Genomic DNA, 22,191 nt, shown 5'->3' with positions numbered 1-22,191 from the left:
TTTTATCCGATCAGCCGTTGATCACCTATCCAGTGACTTAGAGGCTCAGGCTCTGCCGCTGAGTCACTACCTACACTCGCCCATCTCCCAGCGCGTCAGTTCCTGTCTGCAAAACGGGGATAGCCACCCCCAGGAGGCTCTTTTTAGGTGAATGAGAGAGTGTGTACAGAGCAAGCAGCTTTACAAATGGTAGCTAGTGCATCTGAGTGGTCCTGTGAACAGACCATATGCATATGCACACACGTGTAGGTGCTGCGCTGCTGCTCTCTGGTGCTTTCAAAGGTTTTACGAAGGTTCAGAAGGCCCAGGCGGGGCAGGTCCTTCCTGACGCGCTAGGAATTACACTGATCTCTTTCTGCGTGCGCGAGGGTCACAGGCTGGGCCTGGAGTGGGCTTAAGGATTATCATGTGAAGATCCTCTCTCCACTCCTGATTCATTCACTGCAGTCAATGCAGCTCCGATTTCCATTAAGAAAAGTGTTCCCTCTAATCCATTTACATTGAACTGACTTTGGTGAGATGCAGGGAGTAATTGCTTTGAGGAGGTCCTAGGAACATCAAGACACGGAGGCAGGCTCAAGTGATTTATCAGGCAGCGTTAAAAATGTTTCTAAAAGCTAGAAGAGAAGGGCTTTCCTTGGTTTTAAGGCAAGACTATGACTGATTTTTTGAACTACCAGTCCCAGAATGCCATCTACCTTACAGAAATGAAGGCATACTTTATATCGAGAGTCTGATAGGAATTTGTCTACTTTATGGCTCAAAAACTCCCAGACCCAAGCAACAATACACCTGGGCAAGCTTCCCAGGACTTCAGTGAGGCAGAGAAAGGGGCCAGGAGCTAAACCCTCACATGAATAATATTTTTGAGGCATTATTTGGCCAAATGCTGTAGTTCTGTTTTCCTCTGTAGTGGATGGAGAACTGTCCTCAAATGTTCAAACTGTAACCCATTCTAACCCTGGGGACCGTCACCTCTCATTAAACATCTCCACGGCAAGGCAGCCTAAGGAAAGCAGCGTTATTTAAGGAGCTCTGAATCGGAAGACCAAGGCCCTAACCATGATTTTTATTTTTGTAAATAAAAAATTTTGAAACTTATTGAGTGGGATTTCCATGGTCCTTGGGTAAAGAGCAAGGTTAAAGCTGGGCCCCTGCGCATCGGCTCCAACAGGAAAAAACTCAGCTCTGGGGAAATGAGGTCACTTCCTGGGTCCTCGACTTGGTTTCTTCATCTTAAAAGCACAGGCAGATCGCTATGCCCTGCAAAGACCGTCCCTTTCTGTAATGAAGCCGCCACCGTTTCTCACCCAGGAGACCACGACTCTCTCAGGGTGGAGCTAAAAGGAAAACATGGCCTCGAGGTGGAGGAGGGCCGAGGGGACTAATGGGGATGGAAAAATAAAATAAAGAAAAACATGGCTTAAAGCACAGAGTCAGGCTACCTGAGTTTTCCGCTCCACACTCACCAGATGTAAGACATGGGTATAGCGTAGCCTTCTTAAGCTTCACCTACGACCTTTAAAACAGGTCGTTGTAGTGTCCACCTGCCCGGGCTGCCACGCATCAGGTGAGCGGACACAGGTAAGTGCGGGAGCGCGGGCCCAGGCCAAGCCCTGTAACGCCAGCTGGTGTTAGGACGTGGCAGGCACCGTGTCCACCTCCTGTCTCCAAGCCCTGCCAGTTCTTCCACTTATATGTGTATCTCTCCACTAACTCCGAATTGTGGAGAAAAGACAGATGAATAAGGACTGCCAGGAAGAATATGTAATGGTTATCTCTGAGAAGGAAAAAGAAAACTTTCCCTGAAGCACTGTATGCCTTTAGAGAGTATATTAGGGTTATAACACTTTTCTCTGTGCTGTTCTGTAGGTTAGAATTTTGTCAAATTTTTTAAAAAGCATGGGATCAACAGCCAAACAACCAATACCCCTCCCAGCTCTATGATGTCAGCCGAGTCAGCTCCCCTTTCCTTAGCTGTGCCATGGGAGCAGGTGCGCAGGGTCACAGGGAAGAATTAGGTGAAGTTACTGATGAGCCTACAGATGCTGCTACTGTTGGAGCTGCCGTGGTGGTTGCATTTTACCACCTGGCGTCTCTTTGCCCGTGTGCTTCTCCTAATGCAGAGCGTGCCAACTGCAGAACACTGCTCCCTGCTCCCCGGAACCTGCACTTCCCCCGCCCCGCCCCCCGCAGAGCACCGGGCTCAGATGGGGCTGCCGCCTTCCCAAGCCCCATGCCCTCAGCACCCGTTGTCCTGACAGTGTTTATCACGTGTACTCTGAGGTCCTTAAGAAGCATATGAGCTTGATTCCACTCACTATTCCCAGAGGAAGACAGAGGATGGAAAGAAGGAAGGAAGGTGAGGAGCAGGCTCCATCATCTTTCAGAAGAGCCCTCGCTGTGCCTGTCCCCCTGTCGGTGGCCGGAGCGGGTCTCACTCCTTGATGGCCCCCCCTCAGGCCCACTCAGCCCACTCGCCCTACACCGAGTGCAGATGCTCCATCATTGAGCAGGGTCCCTCAGTGTGCCGCACACATCACTCTAATCCTGTTCTTTCTTCTTTTTCTTCTTTAATCCTCACCCAAGGATATTTTTCCATTGATTTTTAGAGAGTGAAAGAGAGAGGGAAAGACAGAGAGAAACATCGATGTGAGAGAAACACATTGATTGGTTGCCTCCTGCAAGAGCCCCTACCAGGGGCCCAGGCCAGGGAGGATCCTACAACCGAGGTACATGCCCTTGACCAGAATCGAACCTGGGACCCTTTGGTCCGCAGGCCAATGCTCTATCCACTGAGCCAAACTGGCTAGGGATGCTTTTGTTTTCTAAATCTACTTTGACCCCAAAAGCCTACCTGTCCAAGCTCTAGGACTTCTAATAAACTTTCCTCAACATATTTTACCCTTAATTTAAAAAAATCTAGTACATATATAGCTTATAAACAGCCAGTCCCTGTTCCCAGTAATATATATATATAATTTTAGCATCATGATAACTCTGTAAGGTAATTATTATTATTATCCCAGTGTTACTATGTAGAAACTGAGGCACAGAGAGATTAAGTGGACTTGGCCAAAGCCATACAGCTGGTAAGTGGGAGAATTTGAGCCGGATGGTCTGTTGCAGATTCCATGCACTTCACCACCACACTAAAGCCTCTTTCTAATCAATACCTTTTAACTTCTATACTCTACCACATCATTTACACTTTCATTACAACAGAGTAATATTTCACAAATTTATTTTTAGTTTTTGGTAGCATCTAGCATAAAGTTAGTGCTCCATCAATACTGATTATTAGAAATCGAATCTTTCTATGATGCTATAAGCCCTGGGAGGTACATACCCCCCGAATGTACTTTACTGACATTTGTAGCAATCGTGAGAGATAGGATGGTTTAGTTAACAGGTGAGAAAAAGTGAGATGCGCCCTGGCCGGTTTGGCTCAGTGGATAGAGCATCGGTCTGTAAACTGAAGGGTTCTGGGTTCGACTCCAGTCAAGGGCATCTGCCCAGGTTGTGGGCTCGATCCCTAGTAGGGGGCATGCAGGAGGCAGCCAATCAATGAGTCCCTCTCATCATTGCTGTTTCTATCTCTCCCTCTCCCTTCCTCTCTGAAATCAATAAAAATATACTTTTTAAAAAGGAAGAAAAAGTGAGATGCAAAACAGTTAAGAGACTTATTCTAAATTGTACACTAAACAGCAGTGCCTGCCCTGAAGCAAGACCATCTGACTCCAAGGCAGCACTTTTCTGTACCAGCCTTTCTGGGTGTCTGCAGGGTGAGGCCACAGCAGGAATATGGACAGAAAATGAGGAGCATAAGAAAAGCAGATGCCTCTGTGAATAGCTCCCTTGTCTTTTGCATATAACTTGCAACAATAAAAATGCAGTTATTGTTGCAGGTGATTGCCCCACTTATTTATGCATTCATTGGTTGGTTCTTGTATGTGTCCTGACTGGGGATCGAACCCACAACCTTGGTGAATGGTGAATCAGGACCATGTACTAACCAGCTGAGTTATCCAGCCAGGGCTCCTTGTCTTTTACATATTTTTTAATTAAAAAAAAAAAAAAAAAAAGAGAGACTGTGGCCAAAAGCCCGGCTTGCGCTGCCCTTAGATACCCGGAGACCCATCTGACACTGCAGGGGGCTCCCTGTGAGCGCCCATCCTCACCCTCGCGGGTGGTACCTGTAACTATTTAACAATACGCCTCGGGGACCCCAGCTGTCAACAAGCCGGTTCCTGACCTGCTGCCCGCGCCCTTGTCCTGGGCACGGCTGTCCTTGCTGGCCGCCTGGGCCGCCTTCCTGCTGGCTTCCTCCTCCGTCTCACTCAGGCTGTCCTCGGGAGAGCTCTCCTCCAAGCTGTCCCGCTCCATGTCGCTGTCCTGGCTTCGCTCTCCACGCTCAGCCTGAGGGGCACTCTTGGGGCTGAGGCTCTCTGGGTCGGCTTCCAGGGAATCTTTGGAAATCAGAGGTAAGTCTTCTTTCTGATAAGGTGGTTCCGTGGCCTGGACCTTTAGGCTGGCACGATGCACAGGAGACTGAATAGAGAGCCTGGGAATTAGTTTACCATGACTCATCTTGAAAATAATCAAAAATTACCAGGAAACTCTTGTTGACAGGCGCAGTTTCAAGTTGTGGCCGAATGTTTCCAGCTGTGGCTCACAAGAGCGTTACCTAAAATAATTATGTTTCTGTTACTCTGTGGCTACTAAAGTCTCCTTAATTCCCATGTTAATAAAACTGTAAACGAGGACAGCAGCTGTGTGACATGGCCCGAGGCTTTGGGGTGCACCCTCCGCGTGCGAGGAAGGTCTGTTGGAGACGTTTCTCCTCCAAGGAGCACGTCTGAGGAAGAGGGCTACCCAGCGAGGGTCAAGGGCAGCTCAGGGCCTGGGGCCAGCAGGCCTGGGCAGGCCACACGGTAACGTAGACAGGACTTTGGTGCCTTATTTCAATACCCAGGGCGCGGACACATGGAGAGAGAAACAGGTCCGGGCTGCCGTGTGCACAGGAAGGGATGGGGGTGTTTCCACAGTCCTAACTGCCGGGAGGGAGGGAAGAAAGCTGGGGGGCCCTGGCCCACGCTGGCGCCCTCACTGATATAGGCTGCTGCTGCTGAGAGGCAGGTGTAACTAGGGGAGGTCAGTCATGGGATCAACCTCAGCGACTTCATTAGAAAAATGATTCAAACTGTTCACCAGAAGTGTGGCAGCTGTGAATGCTGAGCAGGGCAGCATGAGGCCGCCCTGGGAGTGCTGGGGGGCGGGCCTGGATGGCGTCAGAGTGTCATTCCACGTGCACCCCTGCCTCACCGGCTGCTGTTAGACCCTGAGACGCGCTGGGAAGGTGCTTTGAGTTCACAGCAGACTGAAGGAGCGGGTTTGGAGTGGGCTGCCTGTCATCTCCACCTGGCACTTCTCCGCTGGCTTCGAGCTCACTGCCTGAGGCCACCTGGGTCCCTGTGGGCCCGGTAACAGGACCTTGGGCGTCAGGGAGCACGCTGAAGTTATTTAAGGGCTGCTCTTGGTTTTGGCAGATCCTAATTTTAATTTAAACACATGACCTTGTCCCTAGCGCTGCGTATGTTGATTTGTTGCTAAGGAACCTCATCTATTCCGTGGAGGAAAGCACCTAACAAAGCAGACCAGGTCACATATTCCCATGTGATTGTCTCACTGCAGACTGTTTGCTGTACTGAGTTTCTTACTTAAAATACATCTATTTCATGCCACTGTGTTATTTTAACCCTGGAGAGCTGGCTGACTGTTGCTTTTTGGGATATTTTTACAAAGCAGCGAAAGCTTCCAAAAACTGGAAGCTTTAAAACACCGGTGTTACTCTAAGACTTCAAGTCACTATACCCGGGATCTTAAAGAAAAAGCTTAAAATAATCACCACATTTCAATTTGGAAATGCTCCTTCATGAAATTATTCTCTCCACTTTCCCTTCTTTTCTTAAATGAGATAGATTAGTGTCTCCTGGAGTGAATCAACAAAAAATGTCCACAGAAGACAGTCCTTTGTTAATGGAGTGGTGACGCTTGGGAGGGCGTGAAGGGGCAAAGCCAGAAGCCGGCTGCGGAGGTGGAGGTGGGCGCCCACCCAGCTCAGGCTGGCGGGGGACTGGCGGGAGGGGCGGTCACTGTAAGGACGTGGCTCCTGGTGGCGTTTCCCACCCAAGAGTCTGACCCCGAGGTAGACACGCGGAGACACATGCCCGCAGGGATCCTGGGCCCTGGGCACCGCCAGCTCCGGACCCACCGCGGGTCCAGCCCACGGGCCGGGCCGGGAGTCCTGGTGGGAAGGAACCTGCTTGCCCGCCGTGAGCGGCAGAGTAAAGCTGCTGTTGGGCACCGGCCGAAGCTGCCGCAGGGGCGCTCGGATTCCTGTCCTCCCGTCGCCTTTCCTCCGACGGACAAGACCGGGCAGCAAGGGGCAGTGTCGGGCCGCGAGTGTCGGGCCGGCGGGTCTGGTGCCGGGACTGACCCTCACCTGCCGAGGGCGAGCGGCTCGGAAGTGGGCACCGAAGCCTTCGCCGGCCTCCCGCTCCGAGCCCTTCCCGTCCATCCAGTTCCCTCGGGGCCTCCGGCGGTCCCACCGCGGTCCCCGGGTGGCCACCCCTCCTCCCGGGGCCCCGCCCGCCCTGCTCGGTGCAACCGCCCGTCACCTGCCCGGCGCTCTCCGGCTCCGCGGCCGCATCCTCCCGCGCCGCCACCTGCCGCCTGCGGGCACCGCCCCGTCCTGCCGCCCGCGCCCGCGCCCCGCGCTGCCCTGGAGACCGCGGCCCGCGCCGGGGAGGGAGGGGCCGGCGCGCCCGCAGCCTCCCGCTGGCCCCGGAGGCGGGGCGGTTGTGACGCGGGCGGGGCGGGGGCGGCCCGGGACCCTGACGTCCCGCAGCGGGCAAGGAAGGCGGCCGCCGAGTGGGAGGAGGTATTTGCCACAAGGAACGACAGAATCGGAACGACAGGAGAGGAAGACAATCAGTTAACGAAGGGGCAGGACACCCGAGTGGGAATTTCACAAAAGAACCAGAGTGACCGCTACACTTGCTGATAACGAAGGCGCTGAGCGCAGTAGAGACCGAGGGGACGCAGCCCAGGGTAGGACTCCGCGCGCTCACCGGGGCGGGGGAGGCGGGCAGGCCCTCATGCCGCTGCGGGGGGGGGGGGGGGCCGGGGGGGCCACTCCGGGAAAGGGCCTGGCATTAGCCAGAGTATGTGGACCCGGCGAGTCAGTAATCTCACTCCTAGGCATTTACCCTAAGAAGTGTGCGCGCCCCCAAACTGGAAAGGCAATAGAATGGTTCACTCCCCCGTGGTGGCCCGCATAGCTGCCTACTCCACAACAGTGAGAACGAGTGAAGTCCAGCGACACGAAATGACACAGGGGCCTCCGAGTGTTGCAGATATCAATATTTCATTCTTTTTATTAATCCTCACCTGAGGCTGTTGTTCCCATTGATTTCTTAGAGTGAGTGGGAGGAAGAGAGGGGGAGGAGAGAGGGAGGGAGGGAGGAGAGAGAGGAACATGGAAGTGAAAGGCACACATACCCCAAAGGGAGCTGGAGACTGAACCTGCAACCCAGGTAGTGCCCTTGACTGGGAATCAAACCTCGGACCCTTTAGTGTGTGGGCTAACTCCCTAACCACTGAGCAGCACAGGCCAGGGCAAGATCTCATTCTTTTCTACAGATGACTAATCTTCCATTATACATGCATACATACATATTTATGCCACATTCTTCATTCACGTGCCTATTGCTGGACACCTAGGTTATTGCCATATCTCAGCTGCTGTACATAATGGTGCAGTGGGCACATGGATGCATCTCTCATCTCAAATTCGCGTTTTGGGTTTCTTTGAATAAACACCCAGAGGTGGACTCGCTGGGTCCTTCTTTGTCTCTTATTATAACTTTTGTTTTGAAATTTATGTTGTCCAATAGATGTATTCTACCCCAGATTTTTTGTTTCCATTTGCATGAAACATCTTTTCCCATCCCCTTACTTTGCCTGTGTTGTTCAACCTGAAGTGGGTCTCTTGTAGGCAGCATATATATACATTTTATTTTCGTCTCCATTCAGCTACCCTATGTCTTTTGATTGGAGCATTTAATCCATTTACAGTTAAAGTAATTATCAATAGTTGTGTAGTTATTGTAGTTATTCTATTATTCCTATTGTTCATTTTATTTCTTCTTAGAGAATTCCCTTTAATGCTGGTTTGGTGGTGGTGAACTCTGTCAATTTCTTCTTGTCTGGAAAGCTCCTTGTCTGTCCATCAATTTTAAATGGTAGCTTGACCTCTGAAGCCAATAGAAGCCACCGCAGAGCTGGCCTGGCGCCTTACCTGGTCACATGGCTCATAGCAGCTTTTCCAGGTAAGGAGCAGGGTTGCTTTCCTGAAAGACGGCAAGGAAGGAACCTCAAGACACTTGGGGGACCTCCAGGACTTCAGGATTCACCCAAACCTATGGGTATCGCAGGAAGAGCCCGGTGGCAGCTGTGTGGCTTGGCTTCTTTGCTCTGAGGGGCCGACTAAAGCTCAATCTAAAGATTCCCTGTAAGACCCCTGGAGAGCAGATTCAAAGAGCCTGTATAACCAATCGCTGTACTTGTGTTTATGCAAATAATCAGGGACTTAATGCAGCTCTCTGATGGAAATTACGGTAATTTTCGGGGGGAAAACTATGTTTCAGCGGAAATCATAATACCCAGCTGTGGATATTGGATCCAGTTCAGTTAATTGTCTTAAACGTTTTGTTTTTCACCTATAAGCTGAACTGGTTCCTAAATTCTTCTAGTTTTCTCCAACTCTCTAAGCTAATGTATCATTTTCTCCCATCTTTGGACTAGGAATTATTGAGAACTAAAGTTTTTCCCTAAGGCTGTGTGTATGCCATACGGAATTTACCTCAGCCCCTGATGACATCAGCAAAGATGATCCAACTGCAGACAAAGACTGTCTATCAGATTGTCACTGCTTGATCATTCCAGCAAGAGTCGTGCCTTTGGTAGTCTTCTCAACGGATAGTCTTGCAGACTCAGAAACTGGCTTATGATTTGCTGTGTGCGTTAACCTTGGTTATTTTTTCCGTCTGTTCTCGTAGAATGTATGCCTATTACCTTCTTTACCTGAGCGCTTGTTTACACAGCGTAGGCCTCGCTTTAGAAGCCCATCTGCATCACTGTCTCCTGGAATGAGACTCACGGTTTGGCTGGATGGACTGGCTGTCAGGACTAGACGGCTGAGCTGGTGAAGTGTGGGCAGTCTGTCGGCTTTGCTTGAGACCGCTTTCACTTTCCTGCCCAAATGGTTCAGATAGAAAAGGCCACAGTCCTTTAGGGGGACCTTAACATAATCCTGAGCCTAATTTGAATCAAGTATGGTGGACAAGAGGGCTTTAGACAGGTGTGACGCCCCTGCCTCCAACCTAGTCCAGGACACTGTGAAGTTAGTTCCTCCTGTGGTCACCTGGTTTTTACTTCTCACCAGACCTCTAGCTGCTATAATGCTCCTCATTTTTGAGCTATGCCTTAACCTTCTTATCAAATGTGTCACCCCTGGAATACAAGAATGCCAGCTCGTCCAACAACGTCATCCTCTAGACACCGTGTATGCCCCCTCCCAGAGACAGCACACCAACCTGGGCCTTGCCGATCCCTCTTACCTGTAGGAAGACTCCACTTCCCTTCTGCTCCTTTCCTCCATTGCGGATAGGAGGGATCTCTGGGCCTGGGGCTATTCAGGACTATGCCCTTGACAGCAAGAAGCAGCTACGGAAGATGAGACCTTCGTCCATTTACCCCTATAAGATTACAAGGCACAAGGCCTTCACGGGTGAAATGTTACCACGGGCAGCTAGATATTAGGAAGGAAGCAAAGGAAATGAGCCTATTGGGCTGGGGAGCGTGAGCCTGTTTGCTTGCCCCGCCAGGACGAACACCTTTCCTTACCCCCATCCAGGACTGTCTGGGGGACCAGGGAGAGGTAAGCGCATCGCAGTACAAGTGAAAACGGCTCAAAGGAAGGTGCTTGACCATAGAGGCCTGTCAGTCTACTCTGGGAAAGGTCAGAGGGTGGACTCATCAGAAGCCCTCAAAAGCTTGGGAAGTTTGAAGAAGCTTCTGCTTAAAACCCCAGGGGAACAAAGTCTCTCTCTCTCTCTCTCTCTCTCTCTCTCTCTCTCTCTCTCTCTCTCTCTCCCTCCCTCCCTCCCTCCCTCCCTTCCTCCCACCATCTGGTATGCACTTGCCCATTTGTTCACGCATTCTCTCTCGCCTGGAAACATGTGATCATGCAGCTGTAGCAGATCGCATGAGCTCCAAAAGACTAACCTCTAATATGAATCAGAAACTGCACCCTGGCCTTTGCCTTGGCCTTGCTGAAGGCAAGACTGGACTTTTCCCATCACAGGACAGAGGGAGATGGGACATTGGAAACCCAGGGAAAGCCTTCGGAATAAGCCTTGCCACACCACAATCTCCCATGCAGGGGTCCGTGAAATGCTGTTCTCGTGATCTTGTGGAAGAGCCTAATTTCCACCGACAACACCAGGAAGGTGGTGCAACCCAACTCCATGCGGCCTGAGGCTTCTGTGATCAAGACTCTTCAAGATCTTGCCCTATGGCTTCTTTTTAGGCTGCTCACTTGTAGCACTTACAATGTCCTTCATAATAAACCTGTAATAGCATAGTTTTGAAGAGAAGTACATTTGACATACCGTCTTTATAATATACAAAATTTTTATTTTACATAACAATAGTAAAACATATTCCTGTAATTGTTGATTTGTTTTATAAAATGAGGTGATCAAATTCATTAAAAGTCTTTAGTTCTGCTGTGTCTTTCTTTAATAGCAGTCCCTATTAGCTTTAAAGTTAAAATTCTGTATATCCACTTATCAGGGTATTCTCAGTAAATAAACCCAGACATGGTTGTCTCCATGCCACTGTCTAAAGTTGGGACAGGGAGAAAACAATGAACCAAGGTGAAGGAGAAAACACTAACATTTGTTGCATAGTTTATTCTGTTCAAATATGGGGCTGGACACTGCCTGCATTATCTTATATTTCATTGAATCTTCACACTAATCCTTTGTGGTGAGGACTGTATTCCCATTTTACAGATGAGGAGGCTGAACATAAAAGAGGTTATTCTATGACCCAACCAACTAACAATTTGGGACTAGGAATTAGGAGGAAGCAAGAGAGAGAAAGGAGAGGAGAGAGAGGGAGAGAAAGTGAGAGCGAGAGCATCCCCCATTTTATTTTTAAAATATATTTTAAAAGACATTTTTATTGATTTCAGAGAGGTGGGGAGATAGAAAGATAGAAACATCAAGGATGAGATAAAATCATTGAATGGCTGCCTCTTGCACGCCCCACACTGGGGATCAAGCCTGCAACCTGGGCATGTTCCCTTACTGGGAATCAAACTGGTGACTTCTTGGTTCATGGGTTGACACTCAACCACTGAGCCACACTGGCCAGGCAGACTACATTTTTTTATAACAAGCCTTATAAATATATTTGAATTGCATGTAGAATTTTGATTTTAAACAGTAAAGAATGAAGAAATGGTTCATTTTTTTTCTTTCAAAAACAAAATAGTAAAACTCCCTTTCTCTCTATATATACATGAAGAAGAAACTTTCTGGACTGACCGACTATAGCAATAGTGGTTATTTCTGTGGGGTCTGATAACCACTGACCTTCTTTTCTTTGTGACTACCTGTGCTTTACAGTTTTATAATAAGAACTAGAGGCCCGGTGCACAAAAATTTGTGCACTTGGGGGGAGGGGGGGTCCCTCAGCCCGGCCTGTGCCCTCTCACAGTCTGGGACCCCTCGGGAGATAACGACCTGCTGGCTTAGGCCTGCTCCCGGGTGGCAGAGGGCAGGCCCAATCCCTAGGTGCAGCCCCTGGTCGGGCTCAGAGCAGGGCCGATTGGGGAGTTGGGGCGCCGCCCCCTGTCATGCACAGAGCAGGGCGGATTGGGAGGTTGCGATGCCACCCTCAGTCACGCTCAGGGTAGGGCCGATTGGGGGGTCAGGGCACCACCCCCTGTCACACTCAAGGCAGGGTCAATGGGGAGGTTGCAGCGCCACCCCCTGTCACGCACAGAGCAGGGCCAATCAGGGGGGTTGGGGCTCCGTACCCTGTCATGCACAGAGCAGGGCAGATCAGGGGGTTGGGGTGCCGCCACTCTCACACTCAGGGCAGGGCCAATGGGGAGATTATGGCTCTCCCCTGTCACACACAGAGCAGGGCCAATCAGGGGGTTGGGGTGCTGCACCCTGTCACACACAGAGCCGCAGGGTGATCAGGGGGTTTGGGCGCTGCCCCCTGTCACACTGATCCCGGTGCCGGGAGGCATATTACCCTTTTACTATATAGCATAGAGGCCTGGTGCACAGGTGGGGGCCAGCTGGTTTGCCCTGAAGGGTGTCCTAGATCAGGGTGGGGGCCCCCACTGGGGTGCCTGGCCAGCCTGGGTGAGGGGATGATGGCTGTTTGCAGCTGGTCACACACCCTTCAGGGTGGGGGTCCCCACTGGGGTGCCTGGCCAGTCTGGGTGAGGGGCTGAGGGCTGTTTTCAGGCTGGCGGGTGACTGAAGCTCCCAACTGCTCCTTTTCTTCTTTCTGTTTTTTATTCTGGGCCAGCTTTAGCTCTGGCTCCAGGTCTGAGGCTTCTGATTCTGAAAGCAGGTATCTGGTTTGTTTGTGTTCTATAATCGAAACTCTGTATCAACTCCAGCTCTGAGATCCCAGCTCGCTGAAAGCAGGTTTCTGGGGTTTTGTTTAGCTTCTATATTTGTAAGAATGTTTCAAACTGCAAGTTCAGAGGCCGGCAAGGCAGGCGGGGAACGTTGGAGTCCTCCGTCACTGAAGCAAGCAAGCCTCATGTTAGTTTCAAGCTGCCTGGCTGCCGGCTGCCATCTTGGCTGGCAGTTAATTTGCATATCTCACTGATTAGCCAATGGGAAGGGTAGCGGTCGTACACTAATTACCATGTTTCTCTTTTATTAGATAGGATTATATTAATAGTTACTTTTAATGTAAAAACTAAAATAAAGCTCTAAGGATCATCACTACTGCAAAACAAACACACAAAAACTTAACATAGGCAAGTGACCATGATGCTTTCAAAGGCTTGATGGCTTTAGAATCACAGGCCCTGGGAATTGAGGTCTTAGCCGTGTGATTTTCTAAGCCAGCTTCCTTTCCTCTAACCATGATGGGATTGGACTACATTCTAAGATGCGCCACCAGCTTTCACACTCTAGGCCAGTGATGGCGAACCTTTTGAGCTCGGCGTGTCAGCATTTTGAAAAACCCTAACTTAACTCTGGTGCCATGTCACATATAGAAATTTTCTGATATTTGCAACCATAGTAAAACAAAGACTTATCTTTTTGATATTTATTTTATATATTTAAATGCCATTTAACAAAGAAAAATCAACCAAAAAAAATGATTTCGCCATCACTGCTCTAGGCCTCCGAGTCTCCTTTTTACCTGGTTGCGATGCTCTGCTGGGTGGGGGAAGGCTTCTGAGTGTGGAGTCAGGCTGAGACGTGGCTCCACTCTCAACAAAAGGGGGGCCACTGACGTCACTCAGGAGCTCAGCTCACTCCCGCTCCCAATAACCCGGATTATCTCCCAGGGCCTAGTTGCAAAATAATATAACGTGACCGCATAGGAATTTAAAACTGTAACTAATTCCCAGGAACTGAAGCAATGCCTGACCAACACACGCACCATGAAGAAACCACTCTAGATAACATGGACTCCACCAGCCACTAAGACCCAAAGACCTTCACTGGGCCTCGGGCTCCCGGAGAAACGCTGCGGACAAGGGGAGCCAGGACACCCCCAGGCTTCCTGCCCCCTGGAACGACCCTCTCCCTTGCAGCTCTAGTCTCCACACCAACCATGTCACTGCCTCCACACACACGCCCCTTTTTACCCAGCCTGCCTGGAACCTCGGCTTTTATCTTGGCTAATCCTACTCTACAACTCATTAGTGACACTCTCATACCATCTTTCCAACGCTCTTCTTCAGGGATTTCTCATTTCCTCGTTATTTAACACACGTATTGACAGCCTGTACTATCTCATACCTTGTTTAATTTTTCAGGCATGCATTACTGAAATGGTAGTTAAAGTGTCCCTAAGAAAGGTGAGCCGACTGCCGGCCTAAAGGCTTCTCTAGCTGACCTTGGAGGAACTAATCACAGCAAAGCCATGCTCTCAGCCATGCAGACCAAGAAACTTGATATTGTTAAGGAGAGATAAGACTCGTGTTAAGAACACTCACAAGAGAATAAAGCAAAAATGAAAAAATGTGTCCTCTGTCAAAGACACCCCCCCTTTATAGGCAAGCACGTGAGATGCATGGCACACTGTCAAGTGGCAGGTGAGCATGGACTCCTGAGAAAATGAAATAGTCAGAGGGAAACGCCCAGGCTGTGTGGACGGCCATCTGCTGACTGCATCCTCTACCCTGTCCCATACCCTGTCGGATTCTCCTGGGGACATCAAGCTCCCACTGAAGCCAGTTCCTTCCTCTGTGCACTCAGCCCCACCCCTCTCTCTACTCATTGTTTACCATTCACTTCCACACTCTCTCCTGTGTCATTCCTATCAGTAAGCGAATGTGCTATTGTTCATCCAATTAAACGCTTTCCTGAACTCCAGCTACGATGCGATTTCTTTGTACAGCCAGACTTTGTTGTATTGCACTGCACAGTTGTCGCATTTTTACAAACTGAAGGCAAGACCCCCATCAGCAAAAAGATTACCACTTGCTTTATTGCAGTACTCGCTTTATTTCGGGGGCCAGGAGCCGAACCGGCAGCACCTCGAAGGAACGCCTACACTTCTTTACAGCAGAGCGCCTAGAGAGAGAGGGCTGTGCAGACCTGCGTCCCCACACCCTCCCCGCCCGGTCTCCCTAAACCCTATCCCAATAAAACTCTTCACCCCACTTTCCACTCATTAGTCTTGGACTGACCTGTTTGGTGTGCGCAACAGGAAATATCTCACTTTTGGAGAACAAGAAAAATAGGTTTATTTGTGTTACACTTATTAATTTGTGCAGGTAATCAGTGCCTGGTAAGTTAATGTTCAAGAGAAAATATTAATTTTTATTAAGATCTATTATTTTATGTTAATGATGACTCATTTATTTCAGCCCTTTGGATTCAGTGTGTCTCTATTGAAATAAACCTATGTTTCTATGAAAATTGAAGCTTTTGTTTTTTTGCGGCCACATAAACTTACACCTTGTTTATTTGGCTCGTGTTAGCCTTTGAGTTTGACATGCTTGCTGTAAACTGACTGCCTCCAAATGTATACCTCCTGCCCAGACCCTCTCCTGAATTGAAGACTTGCGTATCTGAGTTCTTTTTTTGTTTTTATTTAACTTTATTGTTGATAATATTAGAGATGTCCCCTTTGCCCCCACTGTACCCCTCCCCCACCCTACTCCCCCCCAGGGCCTTCACCACACTATTGTCTGTGTCCATGGGCTATGCATGTTAAGTTCTTTGGTTAATCTCTTTCTGCCCTCCCTCCCCTTCCCTCTGAGTTCTTGATATTTCCTCTTGGATGTTAATGGCCAAAGTCTCAAACTTATTGGTCCAAGTCTGAACTACTGGTAACTCCTTCCTTCCAGCTGCTCAGGTCAAAATCCCTATGAGTCACCTTTTTTTTTTTTTTTTTTTTGGTTAATCCTCACCTGAGGATATTTTTTCCATTAATTTTTAGAGGGAGTGAAAGGGAGGGGGAGAGACAGAGAGAGAGAAACATCAATGTGAGAGAGACACATTGATTAGTTGCCTCCCGCAGGCACCCCCACCAGGGCTGGGAATCAAATCAAACCCAGAACCATTCAGTCCGTGGGCCCACACTCTATCCACTGGGCCAAACCGGCTAGGGCAAGAGTCAGATGCAGACCTCTTACCATTCTTGGAACAGTTATTTCCAAAGCACCAAGAAAATATTACTGAATATTGGAGACTAAGTTTCTAATTTAAAAGCGCTTGTTCCCTTTCCTTCCAAAATCGAGTATAGCTGTGCTGTTGTGATAGAAATTATCAGTTTATATGTCAGCTTAAAATTTTGTTTATTGCCTATTTATTCACCCACAGGACTTCAGTGTGACTTGGGTATTTAGTCAAGTCAACAAAACCTTTTCAATATCTTAACCTAAAAATATTAAAATCTCAAGAGAAATCCCAGGTTCTGATTCAGATTTTCTATGTGCAAGGCAAACCCCAGTGCAAAAATATAACCAACAAATAGATATCTATTTATTTATAAATTGTTTTGTTAATCCTCGCCTGAGAATATTTTTTTCCATTGATTTTTAGAGAGAGTGGAAGGGAGGGAGGGAGAATAGGAGAGGGGAGAGAGAGAGAAAGAGAGAGGGCGAGAGAGAGAGAGAGAGAGAGAGAGAGAGACATCAATGTGAGAGAGACACATTGACTGGTTGCCTCCTGCATGTGCCCCAACCAGGGCTGGGGATCGACCCTGCCACCCAGGTATGTGCCCTTGACAGGGCTGCTGCTCTGACCACTGAGCACACTGGCCAGGGCAATAGCTTTTTAGTTTTAAACATCAGGTTCTTAATAGTCCGGATACTTCTGTCTTTCTTCTTCTTTCAAAGGTCACCTTAGGACCATACAGCATCTTTTGCTTTTCTGGAGAAGCACCTGCCTCCTGAATCGAGGATAATGTGTCACAACGCGATGACTATAAAATGTCTTCCTTTCCAGTAAATTCAAGTTCTTCAGCGTGGGCTGATTTAAATGCATTAACTCACATTTAAAAGGATGTTTCCTAAACCAATTCCATGGGTTATTCACACTTTTATTACTGTGTCCTGTGTGGTTTGACAGCTCTCAAACTTCCTCTTCTTCGACCTGCTCCTTCCACAGGACCTGGGTTTCTGAGTCATGAAACTCTGCATGTAGAACCCCGAGCCCCAAACAAACAAGGAAACATGAGCCATGTCTCCATCCTCTCAACAAAATATGTCAAAGAGATTCAGAAGCTCTTCAGCACGTTGACAAGCACATCAGTTTATCCGATTTGTCTTTCTTGATAGTGGCAGCCCCTCTCCCTCAAATAAGAGGCACCACGGCCATTTAAAAATATGGTTGCTCTGGAGGTGGAAGGGTGGTTGGAGGCACCCAGACTCTTCTTCACACACAGGCTTCTGAGAAGAGATAATATTCTTTTTCTTTTTTTAATCTTCACCTGAGAATATTTTTCCATTGATTTTTTTTTTCTTAGAGAGAGTGGAAGAGAGAGAGAAAGACAGAGAGAAAGACTGATGTGAGAGAAACACATCTACTGGTTGCCTCCTGCACGTGCCCAACCAGGCCCAGGCTGGGGAGGATACTGCAATTGAGGTACGTGCCCTTGACTGGAATCAACCTGGGATCCTTCAGTCCACAGGCTGATGCTCTACCCACTCAGCCAAACTGGCCAGGGCAGAAGGAATGATATTCTGAGCTGAATCTTGAAATGCCAGGTAAGGTAAGTAGGTATTCCAGCAGAAGGGAAAACATATACAAAATATTTTTTGATAGTACAATTATATTCCTTAAACTTCTATTTAGAACTTGACCATATATTTGTTTCAATTAATAAAATAAGAAGTCAAAGTTAATGCCAATGTCTAGGCCAGTGGCCACATCCTTCTGGACTTTAACAGAAGCCTCTTCGCTGAAAACGCCCTGGCAAGCATCATAAACCCCAATGAGGCTGAACCCATCTCCATCTCTAACTCCCACTTCTCAGTCTTGTGACTCACACAGCCTTCCTTCTTCCGGAATAAACTGGGTTTTCACAATATGCCTGCTTGCTCTTCTGAAGGCCCCATTGCCAAAAAGTATGTGAAACATGATTCTAAGGCGGAAGGGAAATGAGTTGGGGTTATGATGGCAAATACGAGGGCCCATCTGAACTTCGGAATCTCTGCAACTGCCCGTGCTGTCCTCCATCTCCACTGCGAACCTGCTGTCCGTAACCAGCAGTCCGATCACACTGCAGACACCAGGCATGGCTGACATACGGGTTCAAACAGATACTCCTGGACACGTATGTTGAACAATAACTGTCTCAAGGAAAAGCTCTTGTGTGATAGAGGTGCACTTTTTCAAGGGGAGAAAATTGTTTTTTGTTTCATATTTTTTCCAGGTTTTTAGTTGTTTAGGGTAGGAAGGTAAGTCTGGTCCCTGCTACTCCATCCTGGCCAGAAGCAGAAGTCTACAGTTACTTTTATCTGTCCCAGATGTGCCTTTCTGAAGCCACTGAGGTGAAGGTGATTGCTGCTCCTTGGCTCTGTAGACTGTGAGCAAATCCTTTTCCAGAGAGAAGAATCCTGGCATGTTTAGCTTGCCCAAGAGCAGGCTGTCCACACCTTGGTTATTCTGGTTATACTAGAGGCCCAGTGCACGAATTCGTGCATGGATGGGATCCAGTGGGAGGTTGGCCAGCCAGCCCACCATGATTGGGACCTGATCAGGGCCAGATCAGCCATGGCCAGGGGCTGTGGACAGTGGGCTGGCAGCTGCGCCCACAAATGGGGTGGGGGGGCCAATTGGGGGTCAGTGGCTGGGGGAGGGGTGTGGGAGGTTGGCCGGCCAGCCCCACCCCTTATTGGTGTGTGTGGGGGGCTGATCGGGGACAGAGCTGGCTGGGGGGAGGGGTCGGGGGCAATTGGCCAGCAGGCGCCACCCCCAATTGAGGGGGGGGGGCTGATTGGGGGTGGGGCCAGCCGTGGGGAGGGGCTGTAGGTGGTGGGCCACAGGCCCTGCCCCTGATTGGGTTCTGGGTCCGATCTGGGGTGGGGCCAGTCGTTATGGTGTTCCTGTCGCTGGCTTTTTAAATATCTAGATTGCCTGGAAGGTGTGTCACTAGAGCAGGCCCAGCACTCCCAGTGGGAAGGTGGCCTCACTTACCAAGGCCATTCAGGATAGAATGGCAGTCTCCACTTTAAGGGGCAGGTGTGCTGGGATAAAATGAGCACTGGAGCCAGAAGACTCAGGTTCCAGTCCTGGCTCAACACTTTATGCCTGTGTGACTCTGACAAATTCACCAATTGGTGGGCCTTGTGCCCGTCCCTAGATAGGCACAATGGATAGCCCGTCCCTAGATAGCTCACAGGCTGTTACAAGGAGGAAATCAAATACTGGGTAAGGAAGCACTTGGCAATCTGTAAGGTACTGTGCAAAGACTAAATGAAGCAAATTTCCAGCAAATACTCCTAAGAACCCTCAGTCTTTCTAACATTCCTTCTTCCAAACCTCTAAGCTATCGCAACACATTTAAAAACTCTTAAGTATTGACCTTGGTTGCGGGCACATCCCCAGTGGGAGATGTGCAGGAGGCAGCTGATCGATGTTTCTCTCTCATCAATGTTTCTAACTCTCTATCTCTCTCCCTTCCTCTCTGTAAAAAATCAATAAAATATATTTTAAAAAAAATTAAAAAGAGGTGAAGAGGAAGTCATTCGGGAAGAGGATTTAGGCCAGCCGTGGACAAACTATAGCCCGCGGGCCGGATCCGGCCCGTTTGGGTGTTCTATCCGGCCTGTGGAGCCGAAAGAGCGGAGGGTTCTCTTGCTCTCCCCTCCGCTCCTTCACCAGCAGCAGTGTTAACATGGCAACATCGGGAAACACGGCCACAGCTCCTTCTTCTGAGTGGGCGGATTTATATCCACCCATTCAGTAGAAGGAACAACCTCTCAATCTTCCAGAGGCTCCTTGTAATGCCCGCGGACGCATCTCCCGACATCACCCTGGGAATGCGTAGACACGTTATCGTGGTGATGTAGGGAGACATGCCCCTGGAGAGCACTGTATCAGAGCCTTTCTGAGGTAAGATTAAGAGCTCTACTCAAACACAATTTTTTCCTGTTCCCACATTCTGTACATCACAATGACTTGTTAATAAAACAACAACAACAACAAACAAACAAACAAAAACTCTTAAGTATTAACTAATGAAAAGAAATGCATCATCTTCTAAGCAATTTCAATGATTTCCCCTTAGACCCGTGGTCAGCAAACTGTGGCTCATGAGCCATATGCGGCTCTTTGGCCCCTTGAGTGTGGCTCTTCCTAAGCCTTAGGAGTACCCTAATTAAGTTAATAACAATGTCCATACCTATATAGTTTAAGTTTAAAAAATTTGGCTCTCAAAAGAAATTTCAATCGTTGTGCTGTTGATATTTGGCTCTGTTGACTAATGAGTTTGCCGACCACTGCCCTAGACTATACGGTCTGAATCAGGAAATCATCTTATATAATAAAAGGCCAGAGGCCACAAGCGTCACGACCGGAATGACCGCTCGACCAGTCGCCATGAGGTGCATTGAGCACCTCTCAGTCCCTCCCCTGTGGCCCACAGGCTCTGATCGCAGCAAGGCGGGCAGCAGGCGGGTAGGACAGCGAGCATGGCAAGCAGTGGCAGGCAGGTGGGCAGGGTGGTGAGCGCGGCGAGCAGTGGCGGGCTACCTCTCATGATTTCGCACGCTGGGCCTCTAGTTTAAATATATGGCCCACTATAATTTCAAACACTCATCCTAAATCTAATTTACAAATCCCTTCGCCTTATGTAAGCACTTGAAAACTACTTACATTCTTGGAATGTGGGCATTGCAAGACTGATAAAAATAGATCAATTATTAGTCCCATATCAGGCTGAACCTGCAATTTTTGAAACATATAGGCAATTTCATAGATGAGATCTGTCACTTACTTCTGCACATTGTGGCAAGAAGTACAATAGTACCTGCCGTCATCCGTTAAGGCCTCAAGAGGCAGCAGCACACGGAGCACCGCGTTCTCGGCACCCTTTCTGCAGGAAAGGAGACCCACGTTCAGTACATTGGCCCTCACCCTGCAGTTCCACAGGGTGACCTGCAATCCTACCCCACACAAATCATAGAAAAAATGGGAGAGATCATTTTTAAGTGAGAATAGCAGTTGAGTTTCTTGAGCAGTTTGAAATGGAGTTAAACCATTCGAGTTTCTCTAATGTACAGCAGATGAGGGGGAAATGAAGGAAAGGTGGGGGGAAAATGGAAAAAAGATGAGTAAGTAAAACTCCTTGGAAATGCTGTGCTTTAAAACGATGGCAAGCCCTGGCCGGTGCGGCTGCTGCCTGCACTGGAAGGTTTCAGGCTCAATTCCTGGTCGGGGCCCGTGCCTAGGTTGAGGGCTCTTGGGGGAGGGTGCAGGGGGCAGGGGGCAGCAGGCAGCTTATAGATGCTTTGCTCTCACATCGATGTTCCTCTCTCTTTTTCCCTCCCTCTAAAAATCAATAAAAAATAAAAAGATGACGAGATTTAAGTATAGGGAAGACTAAAACAAAACAAAACAGAAACAGCATGTCATTTGAACTTCCTCCAGGACACTCAAAACATGTACTCACCACAAAGAAACCAGATTTTTTATTACAATTGTTTCAATTTATTCATTCAGCAATATGAGGAGTACCAACTGTCTATGTACTAGGCATGTAACTAGGTGATGAGGGTCCCAAGGGGAGCAAAACAGGACATGATCCCTACTTAGAGCATCTACGGACGACTGGTGAGTTACCATGATTTACAGACGTCACCATCCATCACTCACTAAACATCTATTATCTATTGAGCGTCTACAATGAGTAAGGCCTTCTATTCCCAGACTGTCAGTGACTGATCCCCAACTCTTTGGTGTTTGACATTAGCGTCGATCTAATTATAGAATACTTAATGCCATCAAAGGATGCGGCATTTTGTGTAGAATGTCAAACAGAATGCACAGCCCTGGCCGGTTGCTCAGTGGTTAGAGACGGGGCCAGAGGACCGAAGGGGCGAGGTTGGATGCCGGTCAAGGGAGGTACCTCGGCTGCAGGTGCAATGCCCCGCACAGTGGGGGCGCCAGCGGAAGGCGGCCAATGGATGCTTCTCTCCCCCCCCCCTTCCCACTCTCTAAAAATCAATGGAAAAAATATCCTCACTCTTTGGGTGAGGATTAAAACAAAAGCCACGTGTATTTGGCAAGGTGGTAAGGTCTCACTCGCCCGCATGGTAAGTACCGTTACCTGGAGTGTCCCCTACCCGGAGGCCAGGACTCCCAGGGAGACTGCAGGGCTGGGAACACAAAGCCATCC

The 22,191-nt window shown here is 48.9% G+C and overlaps 1 protein-coding gene across 2 annotated transcripts in view; it reads right to left on the bottom strand.

The window, feature by feature from the left end:
• Positions 1–6,790, bottom strand: part of JHY (junctional cadherin complex regulator) — a 96,565-nt gene extending 89,775 nt beyond the window's left edge. For both annotated transcript variants that reach the window (XM_059676172.1, XM_059676173.1), the window contains exons 1-2: positions 6,681–6,790; positions 4,256–4,687 (exon numbers count right to left, since the gene is read on the bottom strand). In XM_059676172.1, coding sequence (XP_059532155.1) covers positions 4,256–4,590 — 335 coding nt within the window. In that variant the 5' untranslated portion in view covers positions 4,591–4,687; positions 6,681–6,790. The remainder of the gene's footprint in view (positions 1–4,255; positions 4,688–6,680) is intronic.
• Between the last annotated feature and the right edge of the window lie 15,401 nt (positions 6,791–22,191).

The sequence above is a fragment of the Myotis daubentonii genome, chromosome 19 (assembly GCF_963259705.1).
Source record: "Myotis daubentonii chromosome 19, mMyoDau2.1, whole genome shotgun sequence".
NCBI classification, from domain to species: Eukaryota; Metazoa; Chordata; class Mammalia; order Chiroptera; family Vespertilionidae; genus Myotis; species Myotis daubentonii.
The sequence above is the reverse complement of the archived record's forward strand: the minus strand, read 5'-3'. Positions and strand labels throughout refer to the sequence as shown.